This window comes from Pezoporus flaviventris, unplaced genomic scaffold (assembly GCF_033815535.1).
Source record: "Pezoporus flaviventris isolate CSIRO_AGI_PZ_B2104156 unplaced genomic scaffold, CSIRO_AGI_Pfla_v1 ptg000031l, whole genome shotgun sequence".
NCBI lineage: Eukaryota > Metazoa > Chordata > Aves > Psittaciformes > Psittacidae > Pezoporus > Pezoporus flaviventris.
The window spans coordinates 63,681,502-63,704,290 of record NW_026892579.1 but is presented as its reverse complement, the minus strand read 5'-3'; the positions used below and the strand labels follow the sequence as shown (position 1 = coordinate 63,704,290).

Sequence of the window (22,789 nt, the reverse complement as noted above, 5' to 3'; positions counted from 1 at the left end):
TTTCTCAGCTCTCATGAGTTTTCAATATCCACCTGACCACCCTGATATCCAAGCTGTTCCATGTAATAATGCTCAATGCAAGAGGAACGTTTTCAGCACTCGCAGAGAACCTTGAATACTCAGTGACACAGGAATTCAGTTTGTAATTTCTACTGCATACATTCGGTTTGTGACCGGGTATGAATTACACAGACATTTTAATTCCTAGTAGAGGTAAAAGTTGCAAAATGTATTTGTTTTTAGCCTTATAATATCTGAGGGAGGCCTACAAGGGTGCTGGAGAGGGACTCTTCATCAGGGACTGTAGCGCTAGGACAAGGGGCGATGGGTTCAAACTTAAAACAGGGGATGTTCTTTACTGTAAGGGTGGTGAGGCACTGGCACAGGCTGCCCAGGGAAGCTGGGAATGCTCCATCCCTGGTGGTGTTCAAGGCCAGGTTGGACAGAGCCTGGATGAGATGGTTTAGTGTGAGGTGTCCCTGCCCATGGCAAGGGGTTGGAACTGGATGATCTTAAGGTCCTTTCCAACCCAAACCATTCTGTGATTCTATGTTTCTAATATCCTGAAACTGCATCACCTCAGTGTCCAGAGAAATAACAGTTTCTTTGTAAGCTGGACACACACAAGTCAGGCTGAACTCCAGAAGTTAAGAAAGCATTTACACTGATAAGACTGGCTTTTGAGCATTTGATTACTCAGGGAACACTGTAACACTTTCATGTCTGCTACAGACTTCTGAGGAAACTTTGATGCATGCCTGATGTTTAGCTGAAAATACATCTTTTTATTTCTTGGGATTTTCATTTTTTAGCTTATTCAGAAGTTGACAGATGTAGCAGAGGAGTGTCAGAACAGCCAGCTAAAGAAACTGAAAGAAACATGTGAAAAGTAAGGTGCTATTCCCCTTACAATTGATTACTACTCCCTGTTTTTTGTTTGGATGCATTTTGAACTTACTTATTTTCTACGCTTCAGAGAAAAGAAAGAATTGAAGAAAAAAATGGACAAGAAGAGGCAGGAGAAGATCACAGAAGCAAAGTCCAAGGACAAAAATCAGATGGAAGAGTAAGTCTATCCCTAGATCCGTACCCTTGTATGTTACGAGGAGGCAAGGTTTCTCACAGCTGGAAAATCGAAGAAAGGTCTCAATCCTAAATACAAGGCAGGTGTAATACCTCCCCAGAGCAGTGGAGCCCTTACTTGTGCTGATACTAATTTGATTTCCTGGGACTAATGTAATCTCCTGTTCTGTGAGCACTGAGAGTCTGGGGGGGGTCACAAAGGCGCTGGTGAGTGCTATGGGGACATGCCTGCGAGTGGCATGACCGAGTGATTCGCTTGGATGCTGTTAATCCAGAAACTGCACCTCTGAGTATAAATAGACTTAGTGGCTTCAGTTCCTGCAGGGTTTGATTTCACTTTAACTTAGGTTTTTATTTGTGGGTTATCTTTTCTTCTGAACTCAGTTAAGCTGCTCTCCAAAAGAAGTAGCAGCAACATACTGGAAGGTTTGCTCTTCTTTGGTGATAAATTCCCCTCGGATGCTGTGATTCTCCTCCAGTGACAGTGTTACTCAGTATGCAGTCTCTTTGGGTGTGAGAGAGAGAAAAGCTGAGCTCTGAGGGTGCTGTTCCTGTGAACAGGGACAGGAATATTCCTTTCATTCATGCACCACCAGGAAATACAAACTGTAGTTGTGCAAGTTAATCGTATTCTTCCCAAGGGCACGGGATCTCGGTTTGTTTGCACTCCTTCATTGCTTTGGCAAGCAACTCAAAAAGAAAATGGAGCATTTTAATCTTGCACTGTTTACTGGGATATTCTTGTTAGCAGCCTTTACTCTAATACCATTTAAGGACAGTTTAAAATACAGGAGGAAGAGCAGAAAAATCTGGAATTTCTGAGTTTTGTAAGTAACAAAGACACGACTGTGTTTGGTTTTCCGCAGGTAAAAGGGTTTATACAGGTTCTGGACCCTCTCAACATAGAATCTGTGTATGTGGTAACACTAAAAGAAGCTCACGCGCACACAACGAACTGCATCAGATAGTTTAAGAATCAATATTGTAGAATTTTTAGAAGCATCCTAGGAACAAAGATAACAAAGGGCGAATAACTGATTATGAAAACAGAAGGAGAAACACTTAATCTGGTTAGAGCTGGCCAGAAGGCATGGAAGTCATATTGGAAAAAAGTAGTTAGTCATTACAAAAATGTTATAGCAGTAAAAATCAATTGCAGTAGGAAATGACTTGCCGAGAGGTTCATGAGACACTGGTGAGAAGGGCTCAGAAACGCCATGTAGAAACGCTTTGGTTTCCTTTTATTTTGCTGTCATTTTTCCCAAGGGCTTTCCTTTGCCAGGCTTTTCCAAGAGCCCTTGGGTGAGTTGGGAACTACATGGGAAACTCGTCTTCCTCTGCCCAGTGACATAGTTTGTCCTCACTCTCGCAGTAGAGGAGAGAGTAGCAAGACCTTCTGGTGAATCCTATTTGAGTCACCCAGATGCTGGTTGTTTAGAGCTTTTGCACGTACTAGGAAAGAAATAAGACATTGCAGTAATTGTTCTTCCTTAATTTTTCTCACTGTGTAGCTACCTAAACCCATCAGATTTTAATGCCACCTGAAGAGCAATCCACTGTTCATGAGTTAGGCAGTGAGGTTTGAGAGTTCTGTCCTGAATCTGGTCAACTCAGGTATTCACAGATTTTTATTTTATGTGTGCCTTTATCCCTTTGGGGGATCTCATCTTCAGCCTTTGACCAGTGGTTACCTAATAACTATCTTACAGAAATACTTAAACCACATAAAGCTGAACTTGGGAGTAAATACTTTACACAGCAAAGGTGGGCACTGAATTCAAGTCTGCCCTGCTCTTTGGGGGAACTTTGCATTGTCTCTGAGATGTCACCAGCAGACTCTGCTCACTGATAGATTATTTCTCTACTATATAATGTACCACAATGTGGCAGTGTGCAGCTGCTGATGACAGCACGCACTGAGATGTCTGGGCCTTAAAAGGAGCACCACCATCACTTTGAAGACGTGGCAGTACCATATGGGAATAGCTTCTTGTGAAAGAACAGGGGTTTGTTGTGGTCATGGGGAATCTGAGCCCTTCATACAAGAAGGATGCAGCCTGTTACAAAGGGCGCATTCAGAAAGTGGATAAAAGTTAAGTAAGCAGATCCTTATATTCAAAGCACAAAGCATAGCCTTACTTATTTTCTGAGGAGTTGGGGGGGATTAAAATATACTGGTGTGATCTTCTTGACAATAACTTGATTGCTTCTCCCCAGGGAGAAGACTGAAATGATTCGATCCTATATCCAGGAGGTGGTGCAGTACATAAAACGGGTACGTGAGGCCATATGTCTTACTTTTCATGTCGGGATTTGAAATACCAGCTTTTGTATTTTAGGTCATCTTAAACTGCAGATTCTAAGCTTCAGCATAAGGAATAATTTATACAGCTGCTGAAATGGAAAAAGCATTCTATGAGCTCTATGAGTAAATACAAGTCAAAGAACCTCATTAAAGGTGTTAGCTTTTCTGAAGCTGTAGGTGGTTTACACTGGCTGAATGTGTGCCCTGCGGTGTTGTGATGTGTGAAATCGCTATGAAACATATGCCACTATTGAATTTTGTCTTTATTTCGGTACAGAGAGAGTTCAGTTCAAAAGCTGGCCCATTTTTGCTCACCAGAGGCCTTGATTCAGGAAGCAACCTAAAGAATTAGCAAATAAACTATCCCTAATTCCTGCTGGAGGCAGACATGTGTCTGAGCGCTTTGTTAAACGGGGCCCCAAATCTATCAGCATGTTCATTGAGGACTCTAGGATGCAAATCCTCTTCTTCTGGGAAGAGGGGCCATCTCACCCAGCTTCTACAATAAAAACTAAAGCAAAATATTAGGAGGTTTAAAATGCATTCTGCTTTTAGTAGCATTGAAAGTCTACAGTAAGTCCTTGAGACATTTCTGATTCTGAATCCCACGTGTGACACCTGAGATACATTGTCCACATGCAACCATTAGCGCAGTTGTGCTCACAGCTGCTTGTGACAATGGTGTGTAATTTGATATAAGAATTATTTGGTTTTGAGGATAGAATGAAATATTTGTTGGGGAAGAGGTGGGAAAGTGAGGATGTGCAGTCTCTGAATGATTTCCTGCTCTTTTCTTACAGCTAGAAGATGCTCAGAGTAAAAGACAGGAGAAACTTGTAGAAAAACACAAGGAGATCCGTCAGCAAATACTGGATGAAAAGCCTAAGGTAAAGAGTTTTTGCACATAAGTTGTACTGCTAAAAAATGTCCTTCAGGAAAGAAAGTGTTCTCGCAGCAGGTAGGCTGATGTTTAAGCATAAGAAAGTCCATTCACAGCATCATAGCCACTGTCTAATATTCAGGATGGAAAAAAGTCATGTAGCAGCCTAGTATGGAGCACCACTTCAAGTCCAGATGTCATACAGTGGGGTTTGGTTTTTAGTACTCACGGTTACAAAGCTTTCGGTGTAAATGGTGCTTCTGACCAGCAGAGTGTGCCCTTCATTGTGCTTTAGCAGCACAAAACCAAAACACAGTTTACATTGAAAAGAAAAAGAGATATCTTTTTAGCATGCTTGCCGCAGCTATTTGTGATAATTGATGAGGATGTACTTCTGTGGAAAACAATGAGCATTTTCATGATACTAGTGCTTAATATTCTACACTGCTTGCTGGATTTCCTCTGTTTGATGTTGTGCACTGCATCTGCATGCAGTATTCTGAAGTACCGTTTTTGATCTGCCATTGAAGTCAGTGCAGAAGGTTCAGAGTCCTCCACTTGTACTTGATTTTCCTGTAGGAACACCTTGGTAACTGTATAATCAGAGTTCTGCACAGAGGGAGACTTCTTTTCAGCAGAGTTCATATCCAAGTATGATTCTTCACAGCCCATTGTGTCCTCTCTGGGTTTTTTTTCTGCACTTGTTCCAATGTGTGTTCTAGGCTTCACTTTTCATTTCTTGTCTGTGTCCACAGTCCAAATGTTTCCGTGCTTGTATTACAGCTTGAATTCTAGCATTGGGTGTGAGCTAATCAGTGTTGTCATGTCATTTCTGTGAACTACCCAGAGAATAAACTAGGGTAAGGCTTGAATAGCTCTGGCAGAATAAGAAATGTTAGTGATTCTGATTTTCTACTTATCCTTTGTAAGTCCTGTTTACAAATAAGCTGGAAGCTCTTAATGTCATGGGTGTAAAGACTATATATCATATTATGGTTTATATTTGGTGCTGTAGGTTCATGAGTGTCTCAGGCATGTGAACTAAAAAGACTGGAATTTAAATGTTCAAATAATCTGCTAGCACTTCCAGCAGTGGGTTTTCACAGATCCTTGGGCACTTGGTTACTTCTTTGTGTCATGTCCTCTCTTCATTTTATCTTGATTTTATTAGCATAAAGCACTGAACATTTGTCACTAAGGATTTGGCTTGCATTTGAAAGATTATGCTGGACTGGTAGCTTAGACTCCTCCATCAGCTGTCCACATGCCAAGCGTTAGGTCATGGAACAGAGCTGCTCCAGATCCCTTGTCTTCCCCTGCATCTGGCCATCAGTTAAAGCGCTGCAGCAATCTGCGCTCCTCAGTCAGCACCCTCCATTTCTCCTGAGCAAACCCTCTGCAGCAATGTGCCTCACAGAGCCTGGCTGCCCCGTGTTCCTTTCCCACAAACTGAAATGGGCTGAATTTATGATGGTATTTGCCTCTTGCTGGCATGAGAGGATTTAGGGAAAACCTAATTACTCATTTTATGAAGTCTTTTTTTATGTTTTGCCTCATGTTCATTTTTCATATCCCTATTTGCTTCCTCAGTGACAGGGCATATGATATAAAATAGATCAAATGATTTCCCAGCTGAGACCCACCAATGGATTTTGTGCAAACTGCAGCATTTCTAGGCTGATCTCTCGTGCTTCAGTATTCAAACGCGCACTAAAATTGATGCTAGCTGTGTTAAAAGGGTTTTCTGGCAGTAGCAACTCAAGCCCTAAACAAAGCGTTTAATATATTAAGAGGGAAAGAATTTTTAGTGTTTTTACCAATAGTTCCATTGGAGACAGATTTGCCATCATCCATCACTGTCATTGAGTTATGTATTAGTGACTCACAGTTTGTTGCGTTAGGACTTTGAGCACAGAGCTCTGTCCTAGCCAGGAAGAGTATCGTGTCACAAAGTGCTGCCAACAGGCTGCCACACCACTGAGCCTTACTTAGGTTTTGAAGTCTGAGTTTGCAGCTTCCCCTGTTGTGGTGTGCGTGGGTCACCAGAAGAAAACTTGCCTCAGAGTGCTGACATTTTAGACGACAGCTTTAGAAGCTGCACAAACTGGATGCAAATCAGTTCCCTGCACTGGAGGCAGAGGGCTTGCTTGTTGTTTAAAATGTCATGTGCTTAGATGAAAGTATTTAACTCAGGATTGATTTAAAACCTTAAACTCTGCTTCTCCCTCGTGTTTAGAATGTCTTCTTAGTGTTTGGATGTGAGATTTTTGCATCTTTCATTTGCAGGGCTGTTGTATATGGAAAACCTTTTTTTCTCATATAACACTTGAGACTTCCTGAATTGATACTTTTAGGCAAAAGGATGGAAATACTTCTTCAGCTTCTTGTGGTCCTGCTGAAGTCAGTGTAGGCATTGGCTTTGATGAACCCAAAAGGTCACACTGTATCTGTGTAAGTAATGAGGATATCTTTATGACACGCTGATGCTGTAGAAATGAGAAATTGAGCAGTATCATCAACTCTGTGTGTGTGTGTATGGAAACAGGGCAGCCACTCCCACGATGATCACCTAACTAGCAAGTCAAATACCAACTGACTCTAGGTCAAAACATGTCTAACTTGCCATTTTAGTGAAAGCACAGTGGAAACAAAGCTCAGATGCTCTCCTGCTATGTCTTTCCCAACAGCATCATTACCAAGCCAGGCCATATCTATTTTCTTCTCTCTCACTCCTCTTTTTTTTCCTTACAATATCTACTGGCAGCTTTATTACCAGCAACAGCTTGTATGTTTTTTTCTCCCCCATTCTAATTCTTTGTCTCCTCCTCTTAGTCACTGATACACATTAAGCTTGTCCAGTCCTTATCTTCTTCCCCTTGGGCATCTATTCTGCGTGCTGGGGAGGCTGCTGTAGAAAGACAGCTCTTTGCACCACCGTGCTGAATTCTGTATGTTAGAACAGTGTGTGTTTTCAGATTCTCCACCACAGCAGGTGGCTGGCACTTATCTAAGCACAGAGGAGTGCACCGAGGATGATCCTGGTCATTGCGTCTCAATTTCTCTGTCCTTGACAGCTTGTGCATCGAATTAAACATAAATCAAGTGCATTTCCTCCTCCCCTCCCTTGCCTCCAATTTCATTGTAATTACAAAAATCAATACACACGAGACATGACAAAGAATTAATTATTTTTCTGAGAATCGACTCAGTTACAGTAAATAGACCCAAGCCTCCTCTAATTGAAATCAATGAGACTTTTGTTATTCATACTCATGGGTCAGAGTTACACTGAAATCTCAGTACAATAGCTGAGACGCCTGTGCTCCTGCCGTCAGCTCCTGCTACCAGCCCAGTTACCCTGACTCTTTTGGCTTCAGTGGACCATATTCTGTCAAGGAAGATGTAACTCATGTGGTTCCTCATGTTGTAGCCCACATTCATGTTTCTGCTCACACGTACTCTACTGTTCACAGCCACAGCTTAGCCAGTTCTGACAGACGGTGTGGGCTCCTGTAGAGATGTGGAAAATGGTGCTGTTCAGGGTGAGGCTTTACCTGTGGGAAAAGGCCCAGCAGATCTACAGAGGCACCATAAGCCGTGCAGACTTTCTTCTAAGAGCTGCGTCTCTGTGTTCTTTCAAACAAATGAGGAGAATATAGTTCTAAGGTATAAAATTCCTTTTTCTCTTCAGAAAATATAATGAAAACCATTTTTAAAGATGATAAATCAGTCCTTGATAATGGAAAATCCAAGCATCTGATGCATGCTAACTCACTTTCAAAGAACGTACATTTATTATCTCCCAATTTGACGTGTTATTAATTGCACCCCGTGGGAGTCAACACTTCTACATCCAATCAATAATTAACATTAGCACTGTACCTGAAAAACTTAAGGGGACATAAAATGCTACATAATCAAGTTATAGAACAAATTAACAAGGTGTTGATCCTTTATAGCAGTAAGCCTCTTATAGCTCCAGTGTCATCTTTCTATTACACAGGGCGGGAGGGGCCTCCAAGTTCTTTCTTCTCAGGGCTGGCTGCTTTTACAGTCACATACCATGTAAGCCTGTTGATGGAACAGCGCTGCACAACAACGCCTTCCTTCTGGGTGTTATTTAAAGGGGGATGTTTGAAAACCCAGTGAATGATTTCATAGATTTCAGATCGATGCTTTCTGATTCGTTAGAATACCCGAAGCCCATTGATCTTTGCGAAGGTTACAACTTGTCATATGTGCTTTATGTGCAACTGCGTGGTCATCTTCATGAGATGATGTCAGTGAGTTAAGTGGAGCTGCTACTGACAGCAAGGTCAGCGGTATCACCGCCCTAACTTCACAAAGAGGTCAAGTACAGCAAATGTATTTCACAGCCCTTTGAGATCTTATTTCAGTTAACCTCAGAGCTCAGAGCCACTCTATTAGCTCATCTGGAGAGAGCAGCTCTTGGGACTTTGATGACTATTCCAGTGTCCTTTCAGCTCACGGCATAATTCACAGTAACAATGCACTGTCCACCACAATCCTTGGGTTTTTTTCTCTTTTACACCTCTGTTGGAAGCCAAGCTGCCTTTTGGGCTAGCTGCACTTAATTCAAACCCTTCCAAATGCATTCCAGTTCAACCACAGGCAACTCTTCAAGAATTCTGGGGAAAGAGTTTGGAAGAAAAGGTTATTTCAGTTTACTGACTTTCATGGGACTTTGCATTGAATGGATTGGGATTGAATGGGGTAAAGTTGTCTTCCTACAGTAATATTGAGCTTCATTGCAAAAAGGCATGAAAAAAATGAGTTGATAGGGTGATATTTGAAAATTTCTCCTTTTATTTTCTCCCTGTTTAGGTAAAAATTAACTCTTTTGTCATTTAATTCAAACATTTGTGAAGTTGAAAAAGAAACCTCTTCTGAATCTATGGCTGCTAAACTGAGATTCCTTATGGCACTATGTGCCAAGAAAGCAGAGAGTTAAGGGGGTGAAATAATTTACTGTTTGCTTCACTGCTCAGTTTTGGGTGTTGGTGCTTGTATATTCATCAGAGGGGAATAATAAAATGCTTCTTTACCTCATTAAATGGGCAATAGCGTGGAGAAATGAATGGAATTTTTTTAGCCTCCGTGAACAGAAATATTTAACAGGAATATTTGAAGAACCACAATCATTCTAGACTGAGATTTCCAGATCTCGCTGTGACTTTGATTTGGCTTCTTCCCACTTCTGGACCAGAGCTGGCATTTGAAAGATGCAGTTTGCATGGACTGTTCATTTGAGGATCTTGGCACTCTGCTCAGCACCTCTCAGTGACAGTCAGCCTAATTATCTAATGAACTTTGAGTAGATTAAGCCCTGATGTTTCTTTAAGTGTTTTATGAGTGCAATTGCTAAGCAGTCTCCAGCTCCCAGGTATTCTGGGGGGAGACGAGGCTTGTCTCGTCTCTTCCATTTCTCCCAATGGATAAACAGTGCAGAATGCACTTTCAGCCTGTAAATTGAGCAGTAAATAATCTCACTTCTCTCGTTCAAATGAAACAGGCTGACCTTTATCCTATGCCAGTTTTATACCAATAAAACTCCCTTAAGTTCTGTGAAGTGACTGGCTCATCACTAGGCCTGAGATCAGAACACATCAGTTCAAATAACAGGATGCTCAGGGGATTATTTTTGATGAGGACCTTGCTTCCTGGCTTGTATTTTTTTCTTTACAAATCCACATTTTTAATGATTGTTTATTTTTTCCAGCAGAATAAATAGAACAGTGAGAGAGAAATGGGTCTCAGGTCACAAAAGAGACATCGAACAATTTGAGGTGATATTTATTGTGTTACTTAAACGTCTTCCAGTGTTCTTGAGAACCCTGACTTCCAAATCAGCAGCATCAGATTTCCCATGTGAATATGCAAAATGCTTTATAAATTTATTATAATGAATTCCGACATCACTTCCTTTAAATAAGAGTGTCACAAGCCCCTTAAAGGGAGAATGTGAACACAAAGAAATATTTTAATGAATGGGACGGGGGAAAATAAGATCAATTTAATTTAGATTGGAGTTTATTGATAGAGGGTGATGTTTTTGTCACATTTACTGAAATTTTACTGGGAATCACAGAAAATCTTGGGTTTGAGCTGTGAAATAATTGAGAGTAAATTATTTGAAAGGCTATTTTTCAGCTTTGCAGTAGTGTGAATCAAACGGGACATTATGAAGTTAACAAAGTCCCTGGTGATTTAAACTGGTATTAGTGAAGGCAGGAGTACGGTCCGTAATGGAGGTCATGGTGCAGACAGGTTGGATTTATGAAGGTTAGTGAAATTTTCCTGGACAACACACAAATAAATAAGAACTTTGAGAGTTCAGGGTTAAAGAAAAGTGGTTTCAGAATCCAGTTACCAGCTGTGGGCAAAAGGGTTGGCAGAAAATTCATTAAAGAAAGCAAAAGGCATGAATTTGAGAATTCTTCGTGGAAAAAAAAACAGAACCTTCCCTGCTGTTTTTCTGATTTGCACCAGAGAATCTGTTCCTTTTGTTCCCCTCTCAGAGAAGCACATTGCTAATGGCTCGGCCCGCAGTGATTAGTTATTTAAATCACCTTCCTGATACATGGAAGAAAGACAAAATCCAAAGCAGAGCTCAGAAGTAGCAGAAGATGCACCTTCATTCACCTGGAGTGAATAGTGTAACATTAAAAGACCCCTTGTCCTCCATAGCCTCTCAAAGCACTTTCATCTGCACTATCCCATTCTCTGCTCAGCTGTAGAGCACATCTGTTAAGGGTAAAGCAAATGCCAGCTGTCACTCAGGAGCCTGGAGTCACTGGAGTCCAGCAGTTATTGCTTTCTGCAGCAAAGATCTCCCAAAGCTTGGACAGTTGGACAGCAGGCTGCAGATAGTGACTGCCTAGGAGACAAAAGAGCACCAGACTAACTGATGTGTTAACACTGATATCTGTGCAGACAAAAACCAACCAGAAGTGGTGTGAAACAGTTTGAGAAGCCAGGGACTGCAAATGTTTTGTGTCAGGATGTTTAGCTTAGCCTATGCAGTATTGAAACCTGATGAGAGTACTCCCTGCTAGGAAAGTAACTGTGATTCTGCAAAGATGAGTGCTTCGCATGCTAAATGTAAGTGAGCAACAGGGCACCAAGGAGCTGTTGCCCTCCTTCCTCTTTTCACAAGATAGTGTAGTACTCTATAAAAAAACATTATAAAACATAAGCTAAATTATGCACAGACAGTATGCATGAAGTGCATGGTAGGTGCGTACAGATGCTCCAAATATAATGTATATGTAGCATCTTGTACCCACGTTCATCCCTCTAAGTCAGAGTCGGATTGAACCAGAAACACCGCAAAGGCAGAACCACATGCTCTTATGCAACTGCATTCATCATTGAGCAACAGCAGCAGCATAGCTCTTAATTATCAGACCTTCAGTGCCACATGACAAATGACGAGAGATTCAGTTTGACACAGCTAATGGAAAAAACATTTAAAAGAAATATTAATGCTTGGTATGTGAGCTCATTAGAGGGATGGTTTTAAATGCATAAAATGAGGAAAAAATACGTTCCTTAATGTCACTGGTCCTGCTAAGATTGTAGTTGAAGAGCTTTGCTTATGCAAGTCATTTGTTAAGTCAGTGCTTAAGTCTTTGTGCAGCATCAGGCTGCCAAGCATAGCTGCTAATGAAAGTAATTCTGCTTTTCAGTAAATGAGGTAGCAGTGCACACTGCAGCATATGCTAAAGATACAGGTTGCTTTCACTAGTACACGTGTGACAAATGGGTGCTGAGGTTGAGGTTATCTTATTTACAGTGAGATACTTCAGGACAATAAACATACTCGTATAAAGGGTAACAAATAACAGGAGTAGTAATGTGAGTTTCAGAATTATCCCCGGATTAAAAAGTATATTCATAGCCATGAAGAAAACCCTAATTCTGGTGTGGAGGAATTGGTTTTAGAAACAACAAATGTTTCTGCAACAAGAAAGTGTTGGGTTTAGATGCAGTAGCTTTCCCAGCAGTTTAAGAGCACTGAGCACGGTAAGGGAAGAGAACCCTGCACAACCAGAAGGGAGAGAGGCTGCACTCCCATCCCTGGTGACATGGAAACCAGCATCCCAGCTGCTTGTCAGCACGTACTGCCCATGCTGTGTGGGTGCAGCTTTCAAGGGTCTGGCTGCCCTCCCTAGTCAGCGACAGAAACCTGGGAGAGACGTTCCCTGGAAAGATTACTTTTCATTACATTTCTCCTGTGAGTCATTTCCAACAAATCAGCACTTTCTTGTGGTAGTGGTGTAATGCAGTGGATGTAGGTACTATATAGGTTTGACTACAGTGACCTAGGAAGCTTCCTGTTACTCAGACCTTGTTTGGAAGGAGGTTCTTGCCAAAAGACTGACTAAGTACATAACCTACAGCTGTGTAGCTGTAAGTGAGCTCTTCTGTGGAGTCCTAATGGTTTGTAAGCTTTGTGTGGAATAAGTGGATGTGTCAAGGAAGGGGAAGCCTAATCCAGACGTGGTTAGGTGCGGAGCCCGGCTTAAGGATGGGCAAGGCAGAGTTTTAAAGTGTTGTAACACTGACTTCTCCAAGTGAGTCCAGAGATCATTTGTAGGCAAATATCATGAGGGTGATGACAGTTCCCAAATTTTAGTTTTTTTTCTGCCCCTAATAAAATGAAAATAAAATCAGAGTTGTGATGTTCGGCTGACAAAAAGTTTGTCTTTTTAAACCTGCAAAGTATGGTTCAGGGAATCTGTCTTGGTTCATTCTGTGCACTTTGCAGCTCTCCAGGTTGGCCTCTGGTTTATAGAAACAAAGAAATGCACTGAAGAGAATATGGTTATCAGGCATACCATACCATACTGTACTGTACTAGTAATGATAGGAGGTGTTTTCTCAGCCTCTTTTTCCTTCTATTTCTCCACTTTCCCACTTCCTCAATTTCACCTGCTCTCCTTGTCCTTTTCTGTCTTCCTTTCAGAGTCTTTTCATAGTATGTCATTTCTTTCTAATACTCTTTCCATAGACTTTCTTTACTTGTATTTCTTATACTCTTTCCTCCCTCTTCCTTATTAAATTGCAAGGAGTATCTCAAAGTACTTGCAGGAATAGTGTTTCCTTCAGATTAAAATATGTGTTTGAAGAGGAAGCCTGAAGGGAAGAGATGTTCAGGAGCTGACATGACGTGGTCTGCATGTCTGTGAGCTTGACTGTGTATGTGGAATGTGTTCCAAAGTCTTCCATTAGATGTAAGATGCATGCAAGTTCCAAAGATGAATGAAAAAATAATCTTTCATAAACACCCCAAAATAGGTGTAGTAGGAAGAGTCATATTTAAAGTGAAGGAAGACAAAACCAAATCAACCTGAGCTAGAAGAAAATCAATGTGACAGTGAGCCTAAAGAGTTTAAATTCAAGGTTGAGAACTAGTGAAGTCTTCAGGGACAAAACAAGAAATACAGATGAAAGGATCTTTACTGGGAAATGAAGTCTACATTCTTGTCTCGTTCTCAGTTGTTACAATTGTCATTTTATATACAGTCTAATACAGTAAAAAATATGATGGAACGGGATCTATCCAGATGTCAGTCTTGATTCTCTGCTTGGACATCTGTGAGCTGTAAACCCAGTGGGCTTTATTCTGCCAAGGAGTTTAATGATGCCCAGTTTATGCAACAGTGTGCAAACAGTACGTTGATGCAACCCATACGCTGCTGCACCTTATTGTGCTCCTACTTGAGATCAGACTGATGATGTTCCACTGGTATAGTTACAATCACATGATGAGGAAACGGGCAATTATAGCCTTAGTTTGGAGCTGGAGGCCAAGGACTGATGGAGGATTAGATGTGGGTTGCTTAGCAATTGCGATAATTGCTGTCCCTGACGTGCAGATTAGTGGCGGGTTTGTGTGAGGAGACGGCTGCTGGAAGTGCAGCGTGCAGGGGGCATGAGCACAGGATTGATGGCAGGGAGCTGGGCAGCACCGAGCTCACTGAGCTGTGCATGTCAAACTAATAAGAGAAATGATCAGTAATTTGTCAATTGTTCTGGATTCTCTGTTGCGTTCAACCCAATCAATCAAGTTGTGCACGTACTGTTTGACATTTCCAGTGCTGGAGCAAATGCAGAGGAAACTATCAGTTAACTACAAACGTATTTCCTAGAAGGAGAGCCTAAAGTACAGGTGTGTTTTGTTTGGCTGTGCAGTCCAGCAGTGTGTGGAAATGGATTTTCTGGTAAATAAAGTATTTACAGAATCACAGAATGGCTTGGGTTTGAAGGGTCCTTAAAGATTAGCTAGTTGCAATGAAGGCAGCGACATCTTCCACTAGAGCAGGTTGCTCCAAACCCCTTCCAACCTGGCCTTGAACACGCCAAGGATGGGGCAGCCACAACTTCTCTGGGCACCCTGTGCCAGTGCCTCAGCACCCTCACAGGGAAGAACTTCTTAATGTCTAATCTAAAAATCCCCTAAACTTAAATTGGTTTAAAGCCATTCCCCCTTGGCCTGTCCCTACAGGCCCTTGTCCAAAGCCTTTCTCCAGGTTTCTTGTAGCCCCTTTAGGCACTGGAGCTGCTCTAAGGTCTCCCCTTCAGGAGCCTTCTCTTCTCCAGGCTGAACCAGCCCAGCTGTCTCAGTCCGTCTCCAGAGCAGAGCTGCTCCAGTCCTCCCAACATCTTCATGGACCTCCTCCAGACTCACTCAAGCAGATCCACATCCCTCTTGTGTTCCTCCCTCCAGAATGTAGGTTGAATGCATCCAGAAGTTGAATTTGCAAAATTGCATCATGTGGTGCAGAGGGAAGTGATTAACTTACATCCATGCCTGTACCATTTCCCTCACTCTTTGAGTCCTTAAATACTCCAACTGTATAGGAACAGTACTAGATCCGGAGACATGGAGCTATCTAATCCAAATCGCGCCATGCCAGAGTGGTTGGGCTATCTTCCCAGTGCACAGAAGGGGATTGAATCTTGTTAGGCAGAGCATGATCCAAATATCCTGAACACAGAAGTATTGATTAAAGGCTTAAGCATGGATTTCCCTGTGAACAGCCCGCATACCATCCCTGTTGCTGTGCTTTTGTTTGAAAGGGCAAACAGGCACCAAGTTTTGAGATTAAAGATGGATTTGAGGGTTGGAACTGGATGATCTTAAGGTCCTTTCCAACCCTAACTATTCTATAATTCTAATTTCTTTGAATGCAAGATGAAAACTTCTTAGTTTATATTTTCAGCATGAATAAATCTGAACATTTTTATATCAAAATCCTTCCCTTTATGTTTGGAGTTTTCTTCCTCTTTGGGACCTGATCAGCTGTTCACACAGTCCTATTCATTTTTTCAGAGTTTCCAATAATATCCTACATTTCCTTTGGTTCCTTTCAGTCCTTCTTAAAGCAAAGGTGACTGCTGAGAAGCAATTATACACTGGTTTTACTGAAACAAACCCCCTTGAGTTATAAATCAAGGCAACCTACTAAGCCTTGCTTGGCAACAGAAACAGCCCTCAGTGAAGATGAGATAAAACCAGGAAAGCTGATTTCTGTGATGCAGTGATATTACATGCTTCCTTTTCTCGCAAAATAAGCTCTGCAGACACGTATCATAGAACAAGCAAAACACATGTAGTAATGTACAGATACCCTATAGCAGAACACAACAGTAATATTTTACAATGCATTTAATAGCCAGATGCACTGAGATTCACATTTTCAAAGCCCTGGGAACAAGGAGGCATTACCATAACTGTTGGTAGCCTATGTATAATTTAAACCTACGTAAATCCTTCCCAAGTGATGCTTTGGTTGAGGCAGCCTGTGTGCCTGCCCCGCTGTTCTGAGGTACCGAATGGGCCCATGGGTTTGTGATCTGAGACAATGATCTGTGGTCTGCTACACGGAAGCTGAGATTGCCTGCACCCTGCATCTTCTGAAGGTTAATAAATGAAGCTTTGCTTCTGAGTCAAGCTGTTGCCTGTAACCTCACTAACCCCTGCCTGGCTGGTAGAGATTTTAGTCAAAGGGAAATTAAAAGGGCATTTTATGTGGAGTGCATATACTCCATTTGTTTATATTGATGATTCTGTGTGTGTTTGTGTAGATCTCATAGTAAATATTGGATTATGTATGCATATGCATGCATGCTCACTGGATAAATTAAGAACATGCATATGCTGTGTTGGTGGAGATTAGTTTGAGATATACATTTTGGATGCATCTGTTAAATCACAGTTATTCACAGCCTTGCAGGGTGTAAAATTCAGTATAATAAAATTCTATTAGTGATTTTAAAGCTGGCATGATCACCTTTCTGTTAATTACAGCCTGATCCAACCCCTGTTGGTTTTTCCTGTCCTGTAAAATCACCTGTTTAATATTCTGGCTCCCTTCTGGAAAGACAGCGAATGAGGAAGGAATTTTCTCTGCCCAGTGGGAGCCTTCCTTGGCAGCAAATGCAGCAAAACAGCATGAGGAGAAGGACCTCGGGCAATGAGTTGATGGGAGTTAAAAGTGTACCACACTGATCTGGCTGAAGCACCCAGGAGAAGGCAACACACAACATGGAACATCAGTGCATGCTTTCCACAGCTTAGGCAGCAGCTTGTGCTTGAACACATCCAGGGAAGTAGCTGATTAGGGATTCAGAGGACCCATCTCCTTCCTTTCACTCTGTAGAAAACAGAATACTAACTGCCTAGCTCCAGTTCCCAAGTTAGACAACCTAAATTACCATCATCCCTGCTTATCTCTATAAAACTTCCCTAATGCTCCTGAATTGTATTAGGGATTTGTTAGGTTAAGCACATTTGAGATTATGAGGTGTTTTGATAACAAAGGGCATATAAATGCAAATTAGGGTGTAAATATAGGAGAAAGTCATGAAAAGAGGGTTTCACTGAGAATTAGCTGCTCCATAAATGCTCTTTTCAGCAGTCTCTGTGTGAACTGCGGTGACTTCACTCCAAGGAGAGAGTCTTTGCAGTGCTTAAACAAGTACCCATTTCTGAGTGCTCTCATATGGAAAGAGCTGAAATGTATTTATATCCTCACCCCAAAGATTAACACATTGTCAGTAATGGCAGAATGCAAACTGGAGAGATGGATTGGCAGGGGAGAAGACATCAAAAGCATCAAAATGTCATCATGCATTTATTATGTGCATGACTTCCCAATTAATGCTCAGGCTCTCGCCTCTAATGGAATCTGTACCTCTAGAGCTACATAAACCACACTGCCTGACACAAGCTTCTCACTTGTTTATCTTTCCACTCCTGTTTATTGTGAAGGCCTGGTTTGATGGCTTGAAAACAAGTGTTCTCTTTCTTCCAATGACTTTCCCATTTCTCTAATTGGAAACAGTATTTTCAAGTTTCTTTCATGTTTACTGATCTGGCATTCCTGATTCCTGGGGTTATCTGGATGCCTTGACCTCCCTACCTGCTACATCTGGTGTGGGAGATAGGCAAAGCTCTTTCAGGGAGTTCTTGTAACAAAGTTCATGTTACTAACGATAGTTTCATGGTTTGACATTATTATGCTGATAGTTACAGTCCTTAAACATGTTTCAACATTGAGTTTTTCTCTGCTACGTTCTGATAGTCATTGTTTGCTCATGCAGACAAGATATACTGGACTTACTGTGTACCCACATAACTGTCTAAGTACATTTACAGGCTAATTGAGACCCTTCGGTGATTTGAACTCCTGCATGTTGATGTGATTTTTGTCGTTTGCTGAAGGGCTGTGTCAGAACATTTTGATCTTCTTTATACACAAAGTACAAAAGCTTCATGATGATCACCTCGACTGCCAGTGCTGCTGTCGTCAGGGCTCCTCCAGTCAACCACTTCCCAAGCCCATTGCCATCAAATTCATTCGTAAATTGTTGTGTCGTAAGAAATGTTACTTTCTAGCTGGCAGAAATACAGAAAATGGTTGCATTCAGAGCTGATAGCATATTGTGAACAACTTCTCCATCATCTTGTATTGGTTTGTTGAGTTTATTGTCTGCCTCCCCTGCAGTTACTCACTAGGCTGAGGGCACTTACGAATGTCCTTTCTGAGATGACTTCCTGACTGTTTTCCTGGTGCTAAATAGCTTTGCACAGCTTCCACTAAAAGCAATGTTCTCTAGTTAAGTTTTATGATGGCTTTTCAGGTCAAGGCTTCTGTTTCTCCTTCAGATATCTGTGCAGAGTTATTGTCTGAGGCATAAGCCTATGACAACATGCAATATTAATAATATAGTGTGTAAGACTCTAAGTGTATTATTCATGGTATGTGAATAATAACAACTTGGCCTTCAGTTTTTATATGAAAAGCAGCCTTCAAAGCATTAACTGCTCCCACTTCATCTATTGCCTTACTAGCTTTACATTTCTCTGAGGAAGTATCTTGGTTAGGATCATTTGTACTATGTGCAATATGCTATTATTGTGACATATAAAGCATGAATTACCCTTATTTAATACTCCAGGTTTTCCTCTTATGAGTTTCCTATTAGTAGACGCAGGAGTCCTCAATATTCTTTAGCTGGCCCTCTCAATCCTATTTGCAGTTCTTAATGCTCTTCCTGTTTCAGCCTGTCACTCACACTTGAGCCCTTCATACATAAAACTTAACATAATTTTAGTCAGAGTGAATGTTCGGGCTGCGGTGCTGGATCATTAGTTACTACGAGTGTGGCTCCTGAGACACCAGCTACCAGGGGAGCCTTCCCCCAGCACATTGCTCTTGTCAGGGTCCTCATCACAGCTGGGGAGGAAAGCAAGCAATATCCAGAAGCAGTTCCATCTTCTGTATTACTCATTTCACATAATAGCTTTTAAATACTTGGCAGTTACCATTTTAGTTATGGGTGGGTTAAATATCCAGTTACATACAGGCTCTTGAGGCATTCTTTGTCTCATGAACACGTTAATTTGTAAAGAAAATTTCTCGCCAGTCTTCACTGTTAACCGATTTCTAACCCACCATTTGGTCGTGTCCCCCCTCTTTTTTTTCTCTGCATGTGGTGTTGCACTTCCCTCTTTCTTCAGTGCAGAATTCTTGTGGAAGGTACACCAAAATGCTGTCCTTGTCCTCTCTGTGACTCCTTAATCCTTCTGAACTCACTTTCTGTTGGCGGTGGTGGTTTGGGGCTTTGGGTTTTGTTATTGTTATACACCAATAACAAGCCTAGGATTCAATTCCTTGTAAGTGACATTTGGGATTATTTCTATAGAGGTTTGTTCAGTTATGGTATTAATCCATAGAAATGTTGCATGTTAGTATTTGGGATCAATATGGGGCCTGATTAGGAAGTTACCCTTTTGGGGGGACTACCAACTGAATACACTGAACAGAATGTGGTTCCCTTTGTCTTTGTATTACCTGCTCTGTAGACGTTTCTTCCCAGTGCATTTTCCTCAAGAGTTTTCCATCCATGTCTAGCACTCTCTCAGAACATTGAGTTAGGGGCAGCAGACAGTCACAGAGCAGCAGTGAAGCTCGGCCTTGCTCTTTGTATTCCTCAGTCTTGTTCACAGGGCTTGAATCAGCTGGAGCTTTCCCTGGATCTTAGCCCATCAGATGAAGCAGTTTCTCTTCTCCACTGCCAGAAGTCAGGCTTTCCCAGTTTCTACTTTTGACTTGTTCTTCCCCAGTTGCCAAACTCTCTTGGCAACACAAGGTGCAGTTGAATAGTCCTTCTCTGTTGGTGCAGCAGACAGGCCCTATTAAAGGGTTTGCTTTTGCCTCTGTCACAATTTAGCAGCAGCAAAGATTAAATAGTTTTCAGGGTGTTCTTGCCTGTTGCAGATGGTGCTTCTTGCCAACCTGGAGACATTTGTACAGGCAATCCCAGTTTCTCAAATAACAGGGATTTCAGACACACATGAGGTGTCCCCAGGACAAGTATATGAGTATACAAGTATGTGAATAATGAAAAGCTGCTAGAACGAGATGACTTGGATAAGCAGCTCTTAAGAAGCAACATTTTTGCCTGGGTTTTCTATTTTACATAGGATAGTGGATTGTTTTTTACAGTTATTTCTTGGGAGATGGAATCTTTTGTTACTTTACCATAAAAAACTGATTAAGAAAATAACTTTCCAGCTGATATCCTGTCTTTTTAATATATTGAACTTTTCTATTTACTGTTTTAAGAGCTACTCTGTTTTAAAAGCATCCAACACATAATGAAGAGTTTGGGTGTTTTACAGTATTTGGGTAGTTGGGCTTATTTAGACTGACGATTTGATTTCTTAACATGATATGCTTAAGAGTATGGCGTACATCTCACCACATAGAGCGTTATATGATTACATGTAGCGCTTCATTTTCCTAATGGGTTGATGATAGCCTACAGACCTTTAGAGTTGCTAAATAGAGGAAGGTAAAATTACACACACAAATGCCATCTCTGAAGTACTTTGGTGAGTTATGCCCTTTTGAAAATGTTACCTGTAATGACATGCAGATGTCTACATGTAGTTATCCCATATATCTTGTCAGATAGTGAAGCATCACCCTTTTCATAGTTTGAGATTCAGCTGGTGCCATAAACAGCAGACAACTATGGGCTGTAATCATTCCATTCTGCATTTCCAAAAGGTTTTATGTAGTGCCTGAAATCACACAGGCTTTGCTCTTTTCTGGGGCATTGGTAGACATCATCAGTGCCTTTGAAGAAAATTAGTATTACTTAGCTTGGTTTTCTGTACCAGAGATTCTTTCAGCATCATTTCTTTAACATAATTGCACTGTTACTTATTATGTTATTAAAAATGGAAATTATGATATTGTTAGATTAAGTTTTGAGTATGAAGGTAATATTTCACCTCCTTAAGGTTTTTGGCATCTCAGTTTCTACTCATAGATGGAAGTGTAGTATGTGCTGCAGATGATAAAGTTTAATGCTGCTGCTAACCAGCAGTACAGAAGAGCACTGTTACTGCTGGGAATATTTCATCCCTTCCTACTTTTCCTTTTTTTACGGGGATTTGTTCAGATGCCATGACTAACAATTCAAGAACTGACCATGTGGGATGCTCTAATTGCATCTCCTCAGTTTTCAAGACTTTTATCAGTGCACATTCCTGCACTGTTTCAGACTCATAGACTCAACTAGGTTGGAAAAGACCTTTAAGATCATCAATTAATGATGTCTTAAAGTTAAAAATATTGATGAATTAAAGGGTCCATGATTAATGTAACTGAAGGATACTTCAAGGGCTATAGGTGCAGAACTTGTAGATATCTAAATTCACCTGAATTTAGATATCTACAAGAAAACTATGTATCTGTGCAAGTCCTCAAGTCCTTTGAGAGAACCAAATGGTGCTAGGAAGCAATTCACCTAACCCATTTTATATGCCTGCTGTACAAGAAGATGAACACAGAACTTGTAGAGGTTCCAGTGGGACCTATGACATATATTTTGATTAAGAATTATATCGAGTGTGTGGATTTTAAATGGTGTCAGCAGAACCAGCTCCAACCTTTCTAATTAAGGGGACAGGCATTACATTGCTTAAGCAAAGGATGAATTGAGATTAACTCCTCTGACAGGTGTGAAACTGCACGTGAAAGCAAATATGGGATGTCCTCAAAATACTGCACCTGCTTTTTGTCTGTTTTAGAACATTTCTTGGGGTTTAGATTATCTGTTAAGGACATTTTGAAATGGTTCTTTACAACAAAAAAGTGAATTATCTTAGCTATTCATTTACCTCTACATGAATTTAGTTAACACTAGATTGCAGTAGTGTCAAACTTCTCCATAGACCCCACTGAGGTCTTGCACAGTGGCCACCTATACTACCCCAGACTGTGAATGAGGCACAACATGTGTCATTTCCATTGTTTCAAAATGGATGGGCAGAGGCAAATGAAACAACAGCATCTCTGCTCAGGCAGCCTGAGGTTCTAATCATATATAAGAAATGAAGGCAGGCAAACATTTAAAAAGATTGATGAGTTCTATTAGAATGCATTCCTTAGCTTCCAGGGAACATGAAACATCAAGAATAGAAGGAAGAAAACAGTAGGAAGTGTATCAGACAATGAGGGTGTGGTATTGTGGAAAGGAATGCTTAGAGATGCAGGAAGATGAAATCTGGGAGGTGTACTTAGCTGCTTTGTTGCCTGGCAATACAAAGCAGTGCCAATATGCTCTGAGGCTTTTAGGCTAATCCAGAGCATCTTAAATTACCCCAAACATACTGGTGCATCTTAAATTCATGGTTAAAGAATATTTAATACCTATATTGAATGCCTTCATACCAGAAGGAATAAGAAGTACCACTGTGTTCGAATTCCTCATTCATATTTATACACAACATAATAACAAAAAACAAGGGAGAATGAGAAAAGTTCAGATGAAATGTTTTACATTTGCAGTTCATTAATTTGGGAATGTTGTTTGGCAAAAGGAAAATTTTAAAAGAGGAATTGAGACCTTAATCATGATCTTCAATTGAAGTCACCCTGCTAAGGACTGGAATTTGGCGTTCCAGTAACCACTCA

General features: G+C 41.1%; 1 protein-coding gene across 4 annotated transcripts in view; it reads left to right on the top strand.

The window, feature by feature from the left end:
• The window catches only part of PLCB1 (phospholipase C beta 1), a 401,428-nt gene that overhangs the window by 336,742 nt on the left and 41,897 nt on the right, over positions 1-22,789 (top strand). For all 4 annotated transcript variants that reach the window (XM_061461564.1, XM_061461567.1, XM_061461566.1 and 1 more), the window contains 4 exons: positions 813-889; positions 977-1,066; positions 3,301-3,358; positions 4,189-4,275. In XM_061461564.1, coding sequence (XP_061317548.1) covers positions 813-889; positions 977-1,066; positions 3,301-3,358; positions 4,189-4,275 — 312 coding nt within the window. The remainder of the gene's footprint in view (positions 1-812; positions 890-976; positions 1,067-3,300; positions 3,359-4,188; positions 4,276-22,789) is intronic.